Here is a 17,297-nt window from a genome sequence, read left to right as displayed (position 1 = left end):
TTGGGATTGATATAGGGCTATGGGGAGAGAGCGAGGCAGTGGGATTAGTTTGGGGATTGATACAGGGCTATGGGGAGAGAGTGGGGCAGTGGGAGTAGTTTGGGATTGATATAGGGCTATGGGGAGAGAGCGGGGCAGTGGGATTAGTTTGGATTGATACAGGGCTATGGGGAGAGAGCAGGGCAGTGGGATTAGTTTGGGATTGATACAGGGCTATGGGGAGAGAGCGGGGCAGTGGGATTAGTTTGGGATCGCTCTAGCAGAGAGCTGGCACAGACAGGATGGGCTGAATGGCCTCCTTCTGGGCTGCAGTGTGCTCTGGCTCTGCTTAGTGAAGTCCAGTGTTGTTGGCTTGCTAGCTGCACCCAGCCACACACACCAGCAAAGTCCCAGCTTCAATCCCTGGTCTGTGCAGAGCTCGCGGAGTTAGGTGCTTGGCGGTGTTGGGGGTTGGGGAACAGTGGCGACAGGGGGGGTCTCAGAGTCCCTGCACCCCTCCCCCTCAGTGAAGACATTGAGGCGAGGACAGATTGTGCCCGGCTGCAATCCGCTGCATCGCTTGGTTGCCGTCACTAGGCAACAGGCACAGCGAGGCCCTGAAGCCCTACTCCCAGTTTGGGGTCAAGGCCTCCAGATGAGGAGAAACTGTTGCAGAAAGTCGTGGCGGAAGCAACCGCCTCCTTGTTTGTGTGCTTTTTTTGGCTTTTTTGCCTTGTTGTTTAAAGTAACAACCCTCTCACTTGGCAGGACACTGACCGCTGGAGCGAGGCGGCTGCAACCCAGTCCCAACCGCCTCCTGGGCTAGGCCCGTGACCGCTGGCTTCTTGCGCTCTGGGCATAGACAGGCGGAGATGTCCGGGAAAGAGGAGAAGTCGGAGTTCCTGAAGGAGACGAAGTCGGCCACCATCGACGAGGTGATCGAGGGCTGCATCAGTGAATTCGGTAAGCAAGGATTTTCGCTTTCCCGCTTCACTTCCAACCCAGCCGTGGCTGTTTTCAGAAACTACCCTTCTTCTCTCACTCCCTGACTTTCTCCCTCCCTCCCTCCATTCCTTCCTCTATACCTCGTTTCATCCCTCCCTCCCTCCCTTTCTCCCACCTCCCTCTCGCTCCCTCTCTACCTCTCTCTCCTTCCCTCTCTCTCCCCCTCCCTCTCCCCCTCCCTCTCCCCCTCTCTCCCTCCCTCTCTCCCTCACTCTCTACCACTCTCTCCTTCCTCTCTCCATCTCTCCTCCCTCCTTCTCTCTCTCCGCTCTCTCTCCCTCCCTCTCTCTCTCTCCCTCCCTCCCTCCATTGCGCCCTCCCTCTCCCTCCCTCTCCCTCCCTCGCTCCTCCCTCTCTCTCTCTCTCCCTCCCTCCCTCTGTCTCTCCCTCCGTCACTCCCTCCCTCTCTCTCCCTCCCTCACTCCCTCACACTCTCCTTCCCTCTCTCTCTCTCTCTCTCTCCCTCCCTCTCTCTCTCCTCCCTCTCTCCCTCCGTCGCTCCCTCCCTCTCTCTCCCTCCGTCACTCCCTCCCTCTCTCTCCCTCCCTCGCTCCCTCACTCTCTCCTTCCCTCACTCTCTCCTTCCCTCTCTCTCTCCCTCCCTCTCTCTCTCCTCTCTCTCTCTCTCTCTCCCTCACACTCTCTCCCTCCGTCGCTCCCTCCCTCTCTCTCCCTCCGTCACTCCCTCACTCTCTCTCCCTCCCTCGCTCCCTCACTCTCTCTCCCTCCCTCGCTCCCTCACTCTCTCCTTCCCTCTCTCTCTCCCTCCCTCTCTCTCCTCTCTCTCTCCCTCACTCTCTCTCCCTCCGTCGCTCCCTCCCTCTCTCTCCTCTCTCTCTCCCTCCCTCTCTCGCCTCTCTCTCTCCCTCCCTCTCTCTCCCTCCCTCGCTCCCTCTCTCTCCCTCCCTTGCTCCCTCTCTCCCTCCCTCTCTCTCTCCCCGCTGCTCCAAGGGCGCTGCCTCTCACTGGGGGAGTGGGCATGGGGTTCCACGGGCTGCCTCACCCAGGGGGTGCCCTGTCTCTACGTGTGGTCCTAAACCGTGAGGCCTACAACCCTGCGAGATCTCACCCCTCCCTCTCTCTCTAACCTGCTCCAGCCCTACAACCCTTCGAGATCTCTGCGCTCCTCCAATTCTGGCCTCTTGCATGTCCCCAATTTTAATCGCTCCACCATTGGCGGCCGTGCCTTCAGCTGCCTGGGCCCCGAGCTCTGGAATTCCCTCCCTAAACCTCTCCGCCTCTCTCTCCTCCTTTAAGACGCTCCTTAAAACCGACCTCTTTGACCAAGCCTTTGGTCACCTGTCCTAATATCTCCATATGTGGCTCGGTGTCAAATCTTGTTTGATAATCGCTCCCGTGAAGCGCCTTGGGATGTTTTACTACGTTAAAGACGCTATATAAATGCAAGTTGCTGTTGTTGCTGAGGGGCAAAGAACCAGTTAAAAAACCCACGGCCAATTAGGGGAACAAAATAAAATGGAAAATTCTTCTCCGATCCCCTTTATGCTATCGCAAACTGTTCCAGGAGACCACAATGACCATCATTGCATCTAATTGGTCACATCCTCCGTGTAATTTAATCATTAAAAAAGTAATAGGGGATTGAGACAGGTTAAACCTGACCAGATGTAATGAACAACAAAGCACGCCACTATTTAGCGCTTTATCACCTCGCACTTTCTCTGTCTCTGTTTCTCAGCTTCACACTGCAGAGTACAGAAACTGTTAAGTCGGTGATCGCAGTCTGGTAGCAACATAAAGGAAACTTATAGTGCCTTTCACGACCACCAGACGTCCCAAAGCGCTTTACAGCAAATGAAGTACTTTTTTGAAGTGTGGTCACCTGATGTAATGTAGGAAACGCGGTGGCCAATTGGCGCACAACAAGCTCCCACAAACAGCAATGTGATAATGACCATAAGAATCTAAGAACTCGGAGCAGGAGTCGGCCATTCGGTCCCTCGAGCCTGCTCCGCCATTCAATAAGATCATGGCTAATCTTCGACTTCATCTCCACTTTCCCGCCCGGTCCCCATATCCCGTGATTCCCTGAATACTCAAAAATCTATCGACCTCAGCCTTGAATATACTCAACGACTGAGCCTCCACAGCCAGTTAGAAACAATATTACAGAATGATACAGCACAGAAGGAGGCCGTTCGGTCCATCGTGCCTGTGCCGGCTCCTTCAATGAAAGAAAGACTCCCATTTCTACAGTGTCTTTCACGCCCTCCGGACACCCCAAAGCACTTCACAACCAATGAAGTACTTTTTGAAGTGTGGTCACTGTTGTAATGTAGGAAACGCAGCAGCCAATTTGCACACAGCAAGCTCCCACAAACAGCAATGCGATAATGACCAGATCATCTGTTTTAGTGATGTTGGTTGAAGGGTAAATATTGGCCCCAGGACACCGGGGAGAACTCCCCCTGCTCTTCTTCGAATTAGTGCCATAGGATCTTTTACATCCACCTGAGAGCAGATGGGGCCTCGGTTTAACATCTCATCCGAAAGACGGCCCCTCCGACAGTGCGGCGCTCCCTCAGCCCTGCCCCTCCGGCAGTGCGGCGCTCCCTCAGCCCCGGCAGTGCGGTGCTCCCTCAGCCCCGCCCCTCCAGCAGTGCGGCGTTCCCTCAGTACCGCCCCTCTGGCAGTGCGGCGCTCCCTCAGTACCGCCCCTCCGGCAGTGCGGCGCTCCCTCAGTACCACCCCTCCGACAGTGCGGCGCTCCCTCAGCACTGCCCCTCCAACAGTGCGGCGCTCTCTCAGTACTGCCCCTCCGACAGTGCGGCGCTCCCTCAGGACTGCCCCTCCGACAGTGCAACGTTTCCTCAGTACTGCCCCTCCGACAGTGCGGCGCTCCCTCAGTACTGCCCCTCCAACAGTGCGGCGCTCCCTCAGTACTGCCCCTCTGACAGTGCGGCGTTCCCTCAGCACTGCCCCTCCAACAGTGCGACCCTCCCTCAGTACTGCCCCTCCGACACTGCGGCACTCCCTCAGTACTGCCCCTCCGACAGTGCGGCGCTCCCTCAGTACTGCCCCTTCAACAGCGCGGCGCTCCCTCAGTGTCGGCCTGGCTTATGAGCTCCAGGGGGAGAAATTCAGTATCGCCTCATTTGGGGCGCCATTATCGGCCGTGCGCAAAGTTTAGCACCTGACGCTAATTATTGCCTCCAACGACAAACTTGGCTTTTATCGCCCCTGGAGGTGATTGGAGCGCTAAATCAGGCGCTTCACACCTGTCTTTAGGCGCAAAGGCCGAGGAGCGAGACGCTACCTCAGAGCGCTGGCGAAGCAAGGAAGGGCAAATCAAAATGAACCTGCAAAGTGCTGCTCAGTACCCAAAACTCCTTCACACAGCGTTGAATCTCTCCAGAAGTCTCTCTCTCTCTCTCTCAGAATGCGTGGTGCAAAAATGTCACCGGCAAAAAAAGGCAGGAAGCGGTCGCCTTTAAATAGCGCTCCCCCAGTCTCTCTCGGACTGCGAAACGCTCCCTTCAACCTGTCATTGCTAGCGGCAGGCGGTAAGGCAGGGGGCGCCACTCAATATCCAGTCCGGGGCGCTACCGGGGCGTTGCGCACTCGACTGACGTCACGATCTGCCGGCGCCGGAGATCGTGGCGGTAGTGTTTAGCGCCGCCGCAAAATGTCAAGTTAATTTCGCGAGCGGCGCAAACATCGCCGCGCCCGGGCGCTAGTTGCTTTGCGCCCCTCTTAAGGCGCTAACGGGAATTTCCACCCCCCCCCCCCCAAGTGTCTGGAGTGGGGCACGAACCCACGACCTACTGACACAACGAAGAGGACGCCACCCACTGAGCCATGGCTGAGACCTTCAGAAGGACATAGATGGAGAATCAAGGGAGCTGTTCGAGAGAGAGAGAGAGGAGAAGGAAGGTGACATGAATCAGTCATTCATGAAAGAAAGACTTATGATGAAATAATACTGAGTGGCCTACGGGCGGCGCTGTCCAGGGAGAGTATAAATACTCGGGCACGGGCCCAGCTTGCGCAGGACATTCTTAACAGGAACTAGTGAAGGACACAACTAGACCTCCATGTTGTAAACCAGTTGATTGAAGGTTTGTTTAACGCTTAGACCAAGTGCCTAGTAGTTTTCTTACGTCAGAAGGGGCTGTGCGAAAGGTCAGAGCTTCGGGATTAAAGAGCTATCAGAGTGGGGAAAGCAGGCTCGATGGGCCTCGCGGCCTCGCCCTGTTGTTCCAGATCCCACGGACACTATGGGGAGAAGAGCAGCGGGAGTTCTCCCCGGTGCCCTGCGCCCAACAGTCCTCTATCAACCAACGCCGAACCAGGCCAAATTAACCGGTTACAAAAGCAAAATACTGCGGATGCCGGAACGGCTGAAATAAAAACAGAAAATGCTGGACACCCTCAGCGGGTCGGGCAGCACCTATGGAGAGAGAGAAGCAAGAGTCAACGCTTCAGGTCGCTGACCAAGGGCCCTCTGACGAAGGGTCAGCGAACCTGAAGCATTGACTCTGTTCCTCTCGCTGCAGATGCTGCCGGACCTGCTGAGTGTTCCCAGCTTTTTTTCCTGTTTTTATTTCAGATTAACCGGTTGGTCGTTCACCTCAGGCCGTTTGCGGGATCTTGCTGCTTTTCAAAATGGCCCGCCACATTTTGACGCCATCGCGGCAGTCACGGCGCTCCGAAGGGAATCGATAGCAACCGCGAGGCGTGCTCTCTGATGTTCCAACGTGACCAAGGGTCTGGGTAAAGTCAGGCTATGTATCATTGCACTTTAACCCTCTCTCCCTCCCCTCCCACTCCAGATGACCGCGGGAGGCTCAAGAACCAGACTCTCCCTCGCACGTTCCTGATGATGCACCAGTGGTACCTGCCGTCGACGGAGCTGGTGGGAAAACTCCTCAAGTTATATCCTTCTACCGCGCCAGGGGGTGATACTGCCCCGCTCCACCTTTGGCCTGCCTACCTGTTGGAAAGTAGTGAGCAGGGGCCTGGTGAGAACGGGCTTCGAGTCAGGCCTGTTTTATCTCGCTGAGGATCCCCTCCCCCTTCCCCACCCGCAGCCGCCATCAACCACCAACATGTCCTCTTTGTGATGGGTGTAATGATATCAGCAAATAGAGATGGTATTTGCCTGTTTGATTATGATGCCTTACCAGCAGGTTTGCATGTATTGATTGCTTGTGCCTGACCAGCAGAGGGCATGTGACAGAGACAAGCAAGGCAGTTTAGTTTAGTTTCAGTTTCGTTCTAGATGCATCACTAGCATGATGTCTCCTGAAATGCTGTATAAAGAGCTGAACAGACTTTAGATTAAAAGACATTCTCTTTCATAAATGTCTCGTCATTGAACCCACAAAGAAATCAATACAATGGGCAATCTGGTGCCGATTGACTGAGAGGGACAGAGGGACAGAGGGTCAGAGAGACAGGGAGTCAGAGGGACAGAGAGACAGGGAGACAGGGAGTCAGAGAGTCAGAGGGACAGAGAGACAGAGAGTCAGAGGGACAGAGAGACAGGGAAACAGGGAGTCAGAGGGACAGAGAGACAGAGAGTCAGAGAGACAGGGAGTCAGAGAGTCAGAGGGACAGAGAGACAGGGAAACAGGGAGTCAGAGAGTCAGAGAGACAGGGAAACAGAGAGTCGGAGAGTCAGAGAGACAGAGAGTCAGAGAGTCAGAGGGACAGAGGGACAGAGGGACAGAGAGTCAGAGAGTCAGAGGGACAGAGGGACAGAGAGTCAGAGAGTCAGAGGGACAGAGAGTCAGAGAGACAGAGAGTCAGAGGGACAGAGGGACAGAGAGACAGAGGGACAGAGAGTCAGAGAGTCAGAGGGACAGAGGGACAGAGAGTCAGAGGGACAGAGGGACAGAGAGTCAGAGGGACAGAGAGTCAGAGAGTCAGAGGGACAGAGAGTCAGAGGGACAGAGAGTCAGAGGGACAGAGAGTCAGAGGGACAGAGAGTCAGAGGGACAGAGGGACAGAGGGACAGAGAGTCAGAGGGACAGAGGGACAGAGGGTCAGAGGGACAGAGAGTCAGAGGGACAGAGAGTCAGAGAGTCAGAGAGTCAGAGGGACAGAGAGTCAGAGAGTCAGAGGGACAGAGAGTCAGAGGGACAGAGAGTCAGAGGGACAGAGGGACAGAGGGACAGAGAGTCAGAGGGACAGAGAGTCAGAGGGACAGAGAGTCAGAGGGACAGAGAGTCAGAGAGACAGAGGGACAGAGAGACAGAGAGTCAGAGGGACAGAGAGTCAGAGGGACAGAGGGTCAGAGGGACAGAGGGACAGAGGGACAGAGGGTCAGAGGGACAGAGGGTCAGAGGGACAGAGGGTCAGAGGGTCAGAGGGACAGAGGGTCAGAGGGTCAGAGGGTCAGAGGGACAGAGGGTCAGAGGGTCAGAGGGACAGGGGGACAGAGGGTCAGAGGGACAGAGGGACAGAGGGTCAGAGGGACAGAGGGACAGAGGGACAGAGAGTCAGAGAGACAGAGGGACAGAGAGACAGAGAGTCAGAGGGACAGAGAGTCAGAGGGACAGAGGGTCAGAGGGACAGAGGGTCAGAGGGTCAGAGGGACAGGGGGACAGGGGGACAGAGGGTCAGAGGGTCAGAGAGTCAGAGGGACAGAGAGTCAGAGGGACAGAGAGTCAGAGGGACAGAGGGACAGAGGGACAGAGAGTCAGAGAGACAGAGGGACAGAGAGACAGAGAGTCAGAGGGACAGAGAGTCAGAGGGACAGAGGGTCAGAGGGACAGAGGGTCAGAGGGACAGAGGGTCAGAGGGACAGAGGGTCAGAGGGTCAGAGGGACAGAGGGTCAGAGGGTCAGAGGGACAGGGGGACAGAGGGTCAGAGGGACAGAGGGACAGAGGGTCAGAGGGACAGAGGGTCAGAGGGACAGGGGGACGGGGGACAGGGGGTCAGAGGGACAGGGACAGAGGGTCAGAGGGACAGAGGGACAGAGGGACAGAGGGTCAGAGGGACAGGGGGACAGAGGGTCAGAGGGACAGAGGGACAGGGGGTCAGGGGGTCAGGGGGACAGGGGGACAGGGGGTCAGGGGGACAGAGAGTCAGAGGGACAGAGAGTTAGAGAGTCAGAGAGTCAGAGGGACAGAGGGACAGAGGGTCAGAGGGACAGAGAGTCAGAGAGTCAGAGGGTCAGAGGGACAGAGGGACAGAGGGTCAGAGGGACAGGGGGTCAGGGGGTCAGGGGGACAGGGGGTCAGGGGGACAGGGGGTCAGGGGGACAGGGGGACAGAGGGACAGGGAGTCAGAGGGACAGGCACGTATATCCAGACAATGACATACACAGACAGTTAGAGGTGCGTACAGACGCACTTGTACACACACAGACACTGATGTACAAAATTTCTCTCGTACACCCACAGACTGTGTCCGTCCATCACAGACACACACTGGCCTGTGGGTTTCCGAGTGTTTAAATAGCTCCAGCAGCAGTAAGCGCGTGAGGTGCTGTCGGAGCCGTTGCAGGAAACGAAACCCACAGACTCGCAGAGGCCCACACACCAGCACTCGGTACAAGCAGGGCCAGCAGCCTCAGGCCAACGGGATCATCCTTCCCTGAGGCACTGAGGCAAGCGTACAACCTGTAGAAACGCCCCAACCTCAGATCTGCAAAAACCTTACGGGCAGGGGATTGAACCCATGTCTCCCATGTCTGTTTTGGTTCAGTAGCATACTGGGTGGCGCCTCGAGCACGGAGTCTTTGGGAAAATAGCCAGCACATCTGGAACCTGAGAGTGTTTGATGGGATAGTGTAGAGGGAGCTTTACTCTGTATCTAACCCCATGCTGTACCTGCCCTGGGAGTGTTTGATGGGACAGTGTTGAGGCAGCTTTACTCTGTATCTAACCCGTGCTCTACCTGCCCTGGGAGTGTTTGATGGGACAGTGTTGAGGCAGCTTTACTCTGTATCTAACCCGTGCTGTACCTGCCCTGGGAGTGTTTGATGGGACAGTGTAGCGGGAGCTTTACTCTGTATCTAATCCGTGCTGTTCCTGCCCTGGAAGTACTTGATGGGACAGTGTAGAGGGAGCTTTACTCTGTATCTAACCCATGCTGTACCTGCCCTGGGAGTGTTTGATGGGGCCGTGTAGAGGGAGCTTTACTCTGTAGCTAACCTGTGCTGTACCTGCCCTGGGAGTGTTTGATGGGACAGTGTAGAGGGAGCTTTACTCTGTATCTAACCCGTGCTGTACCTGCCCTGGGAGTGTTTGATGGGGCAGTGTAGAGGGAGCTTTACTCTGTATCTAAACCGTGCTGTACCTGCCCTGGGAGTATTTGAAGGGACAGTGTAGAGGGAGCTTTACTCTGTATCTAATCCGTGCTGTACCTGCCCTGGGAGTGTTTGATGTGATAGTGTAGAGGGAGCTTTAATCTGTATCCAACCCGTGCTGTACCTGCCCTGGGAGTGTTTGATGGGACATTGTAGAGGGAGCTTTACTCTGTATCTAACCCGTGCTGTACCTGTCCAGGGAGTGTTTGATGGGCCAGTGTAGAGGAAGCTTTACTCTGTATCTAACCCGTGCTGTACCTGTCCAGGGAGTGCTGATGGGACAGTGTAGAGGGAGCGTTACTCTGTATCTAACCTGTGCTGTACCTGCCCTGGGAGTGTTTGATGGGACAGTGTAGAGGTAGCTTTACTCTTTATCTTATCCGTGCTCTACCTTAATTCTGCCACATACCGGGATGCCTGCAGTTCCAACTCGAATGTCCTTCAACTTAAAATATGTCAGCTCGTCAGGTAAGATCTCTAGGTCATTGTTGTCTGTCACAGATTGTGATTCTCTAACTGAACAACAAATTCCACAATCCCAGACAGTGTCACACAGTGATGGGACGGGTGTCTGTGTCTGTGATTCCCCCACACACACAGTGATGGGACGGGTGTCTGTATCTGTGATACCCCACACACACAGTGATGGGACGGGGGTTTGTGTCTGTGATTCCCCCACTCTCACAGTGATGGGACGGGGGTCTGTGTCTGTGATTCCCCTCACAGTGATGGGACGGGGGTCTGTGTCTGTGATTCCCCTCACAGTGATGGGACGGGGGTCTGTGTCTGTGATTCCCCACACAGTGATGGGACGGGGGTCTGTGTCTGTGATTCTCCCACACACACACAGTGATGGGACGGGAGTCTGTGTCTGTGATCCCCCCTCACACACACAGTGATGGGACGTGGGTCTGTGGCTGTGATTCCCCCACACACACAGTGATGGGACAGGGGTCTGTGTCTGTGATTCCCCCACACACACAGTGATGGGACGGGGGTCTGTGTCTGTGATTCCCCCACTCACACAGTGATGGGACGGGGGTCTGTGTCTGTGATTCCCCTCACAGTGATGGGACGGGGGTCTGTGTCTGTGATTCCCCTCACAGTGATGGGACGGGGGTCTGTGTCTGTGATTCCCCACACAGTGATGGGACGGGAGTCTGTGTCTGTGATTCTCCCACACACACACAGTGATGGGACGGGGGTCTGTGTCTGTGATTCCCCCTCACGCACACAGTGATGGGACAGGGGTCTGTGGCTGTGATTCCCCCACACACACACACACAGTGATGGGACGGGGGTCTGTGTCTGTGATTCCCTCACACACACACACAGTGATGGGACAGGAGTCTGTGTCTGTGATTCCCCCACACACACACACACAGTGATGGGACGGGGGTCTGTTTCTGTGATTCCCCCCCACACACACACACAGTGATGGGACGGGGGTCTGTGTCTGTGATTCCCCCACACACACAGTGATGGGACGGGGGTCTGTGTCTGTGATTCCCCCACACACACACACACAGTGATGGGACGGGGGTCTGTGTCTGTGATTCCCCCACACACACAGTGATGGGACGGGGGTCTGTGTCTGTGATTCCCCCACACACACAGTGATGGGACAGGAGTCTGTGTCTGTGATTCCCCCACACACACACACAGTGATGGGACGGGGGTCTGTGTCTGTGATTCCCACACACACACACACACACAGTGATGGGATGGGGGTCTGTGTCTGTGATTCCTCCACACACAGTGATGGGACGGGGGTCTGTGTCTGTGATTCCCCTCACGGTGTTGGGACGAGGGTCTGGGTCTGCGATTTTCCCCCCCCCCACACACACACACACAGTGATGGGACAGGGGTCTGTGTCTGTGATTCCCCCCCACACACACAGTGATGGGATGGGGGTCTGTGTCTGTGATTCCTCCACACACACACGGTGATGGGACAGGGGTCTGTGTCTGTGATTCCCCCACACACACACAGTGATGGGACGGGGGTCTGTGTCTGTGATTCCCCCACACACACAGTGATGGGACGGGGGTCTGTGTCTGTGATTCCCCCACACACACGGCGATGGGACGGGGGTCTGTGTCTGTGATTCCCCCCCACACACACACACAGTGATGGGTTGGGGGTCTGTGTCTGTGATTCCCCCACCCACGGTGATGTGTACCAATGTTCCTCAGTTGTCTTGCCAAAGTGTCAGGTGCGGTCCTTGACAATGCAGGCAATTCAACCAATGTGGAGGTGGCTGTCATGACCGATCCAGGACCTGTTCTCATGGCATGCATACCCAGAAATTCCATCCACGCCCCCAGTACCAGCCCAGTGGCTCTGTTGCCATGTCTGTCCTTCCCACACTGGACAGTCTGGGGATGGAACCTGGCCCCGTGCTGTCTGCGTGTCTGGGCCCGTAACCGGGTCGCGGGATGGGGCGGGGGGCGCGCGGGACAGCCTGCAGCTTCTGTTAACTTTGCTCCCTGATGGGATCTCCCTTTCCCCCACCCCACCCCGCTCCATCCCGCCACCCGGAAGGTTCTGGATCTCGGAGTTCCCCGCGGAGTTCAACCTGGACAGTGGCCTGGCCGAGCAGATCAAGGAGCTGCAGGAGACAGTGAGCCGCGCAGGAGACCGGAGGCACAGCCAGCTCGTCGACATCTCCCAGGTGTAAGCAAAGGGGGGTCACTGCGGGGGGGGGGGGTCACTGCGGGGGATGGGTCACTGCGGGGGGGGTCACTGCGAGGGATGGGTCACTGCCGCGGGGTCACTGCGAGGGATGGGTCACTGCGGGGGTGGGTCACTGCGGGGGATGGGTCACTGCGGGGGATGGGTCACTGCGGGGGATGGGTCACTGCGGGGGATGGGTCACTGCGGGGGGATCACTGCGCGGGATGTGTCACTGCGGGGGATGGGTCACTGCGGGGGGGGTCACTGCGCGGGATGTGTCACGCGGGGGGGGTCACTGCGGGGGATGGGTCACTGCGGGGGTGGGTCACTGCGGGGGATGGGTCACTGCGGGGGATGGGTCACTGCGGGGGATGGGTCACTGCGAGGGGGACACTGCGGGGGATGGGTCACTGCGGGGGGGGTCACTGCGGGGGATGGGTCACTGCGGGGGGGGTCACTGCGGGGGGGGTCACTGCGGGGGATGGGTCACTGCGGGGGATGTGTCACTGCGGGGGATGGGTCACTGCGGGGGATGGGTCACTGCGGGGGATGGGTCACTGCGGGGGATGGGTCACTGCGGGGGATGGGTCACTGCGGGGGATGGGTCACTGCGGGGGGTGGGTCACTGCGGGGGGTGGTCACTGCGGGGGGTGGGTCACTGCGGGGGGGGTCACTGCGGGGGATGGGTCACTGCGGGGGATGTGTCACTGCGGGGGAGGGGTCACTGCGGGGGGTGGGTCACTGCGGGGGGTGGGTCACTGCGGGGGATGGGTCACTGCGGGGGTGGGTCACTGCGGGGGGATGGGTCACTGCGGGGGATGGGTCACTGGCGGGGGATGGGTCACTGCGGGGTGGGTCACTGCGGGGGGTGGGTCACTGCGGGGGGGGGTCACTGCGGGGGATGGGTCACTGCGGGGGATGTGTCACTGCGGGGGATGGGTCACTGCGGGGGTGGGTCACTGCGGGGGGTGGGTCACTGCGGGGGATGGGTCACTGCGGGGGGTGGGTCACTGCGGGGGATGGGTCACTGCGGGGGATGGGTCACTGCGGGGGATGGGTCACTGCGGGGGATGGGTCACTGCGGGGGATGGGTCACTGCGGGGGGTGGGTCACTGCGGGGGATGGGTCACTGCGGGGGATGGGTCACTGCGGGGGATGGGTCACTGCGGGGGATGGGTCACTGCGGGGGATGGGTCACTGCGGGGGATGGGTCACTGCGGGGGATGTGTCACTGCGGGGGATGTGTCACTGCGGGGGATGGGTCACTGCGGGGGATGGGTCACTGCGGGGGATGGGTCACTGCGGGGGATGGGTCACTGCGGGGGATGGGTCACTGTGGAGGGGTCACTGCGGGGGATGGGTCACTGTGGATGGGTCACTGCGGGGGATGGGTCACTGCGGGGGATGGGTCACTGCGGGGTGGGTCACTGCGGGGGATGGGTCACTGCGGGGGATGGGTCACTGCGGGGGATGGGTCACTGCAGGGGGGTCACTGCGGCGGATGGGTCACTGCGGGGGATGGGTCACTGCGGGGGATGGGTCACTGCGGGGGATGGGTCACTGCGGGGGATGGGTCACTGCGGGGGATGGGTCACTGCGGGATGGGTCACTGCAGAATGGGTCACTGCGGGGGATGGGTCACTGCGGGGGGGGTCACTGCGGGGGATGGGTCACTGCGGGGGGGGTCACTGCGGGGGGGGTCACTGCGGGGGATGGGTCACTGCGGGGGATGGGTCACTGCGGGGGATGGGTCACTGCGGGGGATGGGTCACTGCGGGGAATGGGTCACTGCGGGGGATGGGTCACTGCGGGGGAGGGGTAACTGCGGGGGATGGGTCACTGCGGGGGGGGGGGGTCACTGCCGTGGATGGGTCACTGCGGGGGTGGGTCACTGCCGGGGAGGGTTCACTGCGGGGGATGGGTCACTGCCGGGGTGGGTCACTGCGGGGGATGGGACACTGCCGGGGAGGGGTCACAGTGGATGGGTCACTGCCGGGAAGAGGGGGGCGGGTGGTCACGGTGGGGAATGAGCAAAGGGGGCGGGAGGTTATCGTGTTGTCACCGTGGCGGATGGGTCACTGCGGGGTCACTGCGGGGGGGTCACCACAGGGGATGGGGCTTCATGTCGGGCATTGCAAAAGACAATAGACGGAATGGCATATCTGAGGAATCTCAAGATGTGTGGATGGAGGAGGTTCGGGAGAAGGTTTGTCGGGGGAGCAGGAGGTGGAGATGTAGAAGTTGGGGAGAAGGTTGGGGTGTGGAACCTGGGGAGAAGGTTTGGGGGGGAGCAGGAGGTGGAGATGTGGAATTTGAGGAGAAGGTTGGGTTGTGGAACTTGGGGAGAAGGTTTGGGGGGAGCAGGAGGTGGAGATGTGGAATTTGGGGAGAAGGTTGGGGTGTGGAACTTGGGGAGAAGGTTTGGGGGGAGCAGGAGGTGGAGATGTAGAAGTTGGGGAGAAGGTTGGGGTGTGGAACTTGGGGAGAAGGTTTGGGGGGAGCAGGAGGTGGAGATGTAGAATTTGAGGAGAAGGTTGGGGTGTGGAACTTGGGGAGAAGGTTTGGGGGGAGCAGGAGGTGGAGATGTAGAATTTGGGGAGAAGGTTGGGGTGTGGAACTTGGGGAGAAGGTTTGGGGGGAGCAGGAGGTGGAGATGTGGAATTTGGGGAGAAGGTTGGGGTGTGGAACTTGGGGAGAAGGTTTGTCGGGGGAGCAGGAGGTGGAGATGTAGAAGTTGGGGTGAAGGTTGGGGGTGTGGAACCTGGGGAGAAGGTTTGGGGGAGGAGCAGGAGTTGGAGATGTAGAATTTGAGGAGAAGGTTGGGGTGTGGAACTTGGGGAGAAGGTTTGGGGGGAGCAGGAGGTGGAGATGTAGAATTTGAGGAGAAGGTTGGGGTGTGGAACTTGGGGAGAAGGTTTGGGGGGAGCAGGAGGTGGAGATGTAGAATTTGAGGAGAAGGTTGGGGTGTGGAACTTGGGGAGAAGGTTTGGGAAGGAGCAGGAGGTGGAGATGTAGAATTTGAGGAGAAGGTTGGGGTGTGGAACTTGGGGAGAAGGTTTGGGAAGGAGCAGGAGGTGGAGATGTAGAAGTTGGGGAGAAGGTTGGGGGTGTGGAACTTGGGGAGAAGGTTTGGGGGGAGCAGGAGGTGGAGATGTAGAAGTTGGGGAGAAGGTTGGGGGTGTGGAACTTGGGGAGAAGGTTTGGGAAGGAGCAGGAGGTGGAGATGTAGAATTTGAGGAGAAGGTTGGGGTGTGGAACTTGGGGAGAAGGTTTGGGAAGGAGCAGGAGGTGGAGATGTAGAATTTGAGGAGAAGGTTGGGGTGTGGAACTTGGGGAGAAGGTTTGGGGGGAGCAGGAGGTGGAGATGTAGAATTTGGGGAGAAGGTTGGGGTGTGGAACTTGGGGAGAAGGTTTGGGAAGGAGCAGGAGGTGGAGATGTAGAATTTGAGGAGAAGGTTGGGGTGTGGAACTTGGGGAGAAGGTTTGGGGGGAGCAGGAGGTGGAGATGTAGAATTTGGGGAGAAGGTTGGGTTGTGGAACTTGGGGAGAAGGTTTGGGGGGAGCAGGAGGTGGAGATGTAGAATTTGGGGAGAAGGTTGGGTTGTGGAACTTGGGGAGAAGGTTTGGGGGGAGCAGGAGGTGGAGATGTAGAATTTGAGGAGAAGGTTGGGGTGTGGAACTTGGGGAGAAGGTTTGGGGGGAGCAGGAGGTGGAGATGTAGAATTTGGGGAGAAGGTTGGGGGTGTGGAACTTGGGGAGAAGGTTTGGGGGGAGCAGGAGGTGGAGATGTAGAATTTGAGGAGAAGGTTGGGGTGTGGAACTTGGGGAGAAGGTTTGGGGGGAGCAGGAGGTGGAGATGTAGAATTTGAGGAGAAGGTTGGGGTGTGGAACTTGGGGAGAAGGTTTGGGGGGAGCAGGAGGTGGAGATGTAGAATTTGAGGAGAAGGTTGGGGTGTGGAACTTGGGGAGAAGGTTTGGGGGGAGCAGGAGGTGGAGATGTAGAATTTGGGGAGAAGGTTGGGGTGTGGAACTTGGGGAGAAGGTTTGGGGGGAGCAGGAGGTGGAGATGTAGAATTTGGGGAGAAGGTTGGGGTGTGGAACTTGGGGAGAAGGTTTGGGGGGAGCAGGAGGTGGAGATGTAGAATTTGAGGAGAAGGTTGGGGTGTGGAACTTGGGGAGAAGGTTTGGAGGGAGCAGGAGGTGGAGATGTAGAATTTGGGGAGAAGGTTTGGGGGGAGCAGGAGGTGGAGATGTGGAATTTGGGGAGAAGGTTGGGGTGTGGAACTTGGGGAGAAGGTTTGGGGGGAGCAGGAGGTGGAGATGTAGAATTTGGGGAGAAGGTTGGGGTGTGGAACTTGGGGAGAAGGTTTAGAGGAGGAGCAGGAGGTACATCTGCGACCCGAGCAGCATTTCAAAGAGGAGGACTACACGATGGGGAGCTGCCGAGTGCGTTTGACCCTAGACTAGTGTGAGTCACACACCTCAGCTACCCACCCATATCCGCCATGTTCCCGACGCATACAATCCCCGCCTTTGTTCCGTTGCAGGCCTTCGTACGAGTGGAAGAGGCAGGTCACGCAATGCAACCACGTCACGCAGAAGAAGAGGAAGATGTCCCTCCTGTTCGACCACCTGGGACCACTGGAGTTGGCTGAGCACTTGACCTACCTGGAATATAAATCGTTCTGCCGGATCCTGGTGAGAAGCCTTTTCTTTCCGGCCTCTTGCAATTCTCTTTCGTTAGAGTTGGCCTTCAAAATTAGACATGGCAAGCGGGAGGGCATCAAGTCTGTTGCTTACTAACTCCCAGGAAAGAAGATAATTTTTTCTGTAATCCACGTGACTACAAATGCAGAAAGAGGGAGCCCATTATAGCTCAGTTTAGACTCGCCTTTCTCCAGCGCCTTTCACCACCTCAGATCGTCCCAAAGCGCTTTACAGCCAATGAAGTACTTTTGATGTGTAGTCACTGTTGTAATGTAGGAAACATGGCAGCCAATTTGTGCACAGCAAGCTCCCACAAACAGCAAGGAGATAAATAAGATAATCAATTTAGCTTGTGGATAAATATTGGCCCCAGGAGAACTCCCCTGCCCATCTTCCAATAGTGGCCATGGGAACTTTTGCATCCATCTGAGAGGGTAGATGGGGCCTCGCTTTAACGTCTGAACCGAAAGACGGCACCTCCGACAGTGCGGCGCTCCCTCAGTACTGCCCCTCCGACAGTGCAGCGCTACCTCAGTACCGCCCCTCCGACAGTGCGGTGTTCCCTCAGTACCGCCCCTCCGACAGTGCGGTGTTCCCTCAGTACTGCCCCTCCGAAACTGCGGCGCTCCCTCAGTACTGCCCCTCCGACA

General features: G+C 57.6%; 1 protein-coding gene across 1 annotated transcript in view; it reads left to right on the top strand.

The window, feature by feature from the left end:
* Nucleotides 1-640: 640 nt before the first annotated feature.
* Nucleotides 641-17,297, top strand: part of LOC147092837 (RAS guanyl-releasing protein 2-like) — a 44,191-nt gene continuing 27,534 nt past the window's right edge. Inside the window, exons 1-5 of the mRNA XM_085976094.1 lie at nucleotides 641-942; nucleotides 5,778-5,880; nucleotides 9,669-9,731; nucleotides 11,809-11,940; nucleotides 16,488-16,638. Of these exons, the coding sequence (XP_085832220.1) occupies nucleotides 852-942; nucleotides 5,778-5,880; nucleotides 9,669-9,731; nucleotides 11,809-11,940; nucleotides 16,488-16,638 (540 nt within the window). The 5' untranslated portion in view covers nucleotides 641-851. The remainder of the gene's footprint in view (nucleotides 943-5,777; nucleotides 5,881-9,668; nucleotides 9,732-11,808; nucleotides 11,941-16,487; nucleotides 16,639-17,297) is intronic.

Source organism: Somniosus microcephalus, unplaced genomic scaffold (genome assembly GCF_052327205.1).
Source record: "Somniosus microcephalus isolate GS21.2 unplaced genomic scaffold, FLI_Smic_1.0 unresolved_chr2, whole genome shotgun sequence".
NCBI classification, from domain to species: domain Eukaryota; kingdom Metazoa; phylum Chordata; class Chondrichthyes; order Squaliformes; family Somniosidae; genus Somniosus; species Somniosus microcephalus.
Note: the sequence above shows the minus strand (reverse complement) of the source record. Positions and strands in the feature narration are given on the sequence as shown.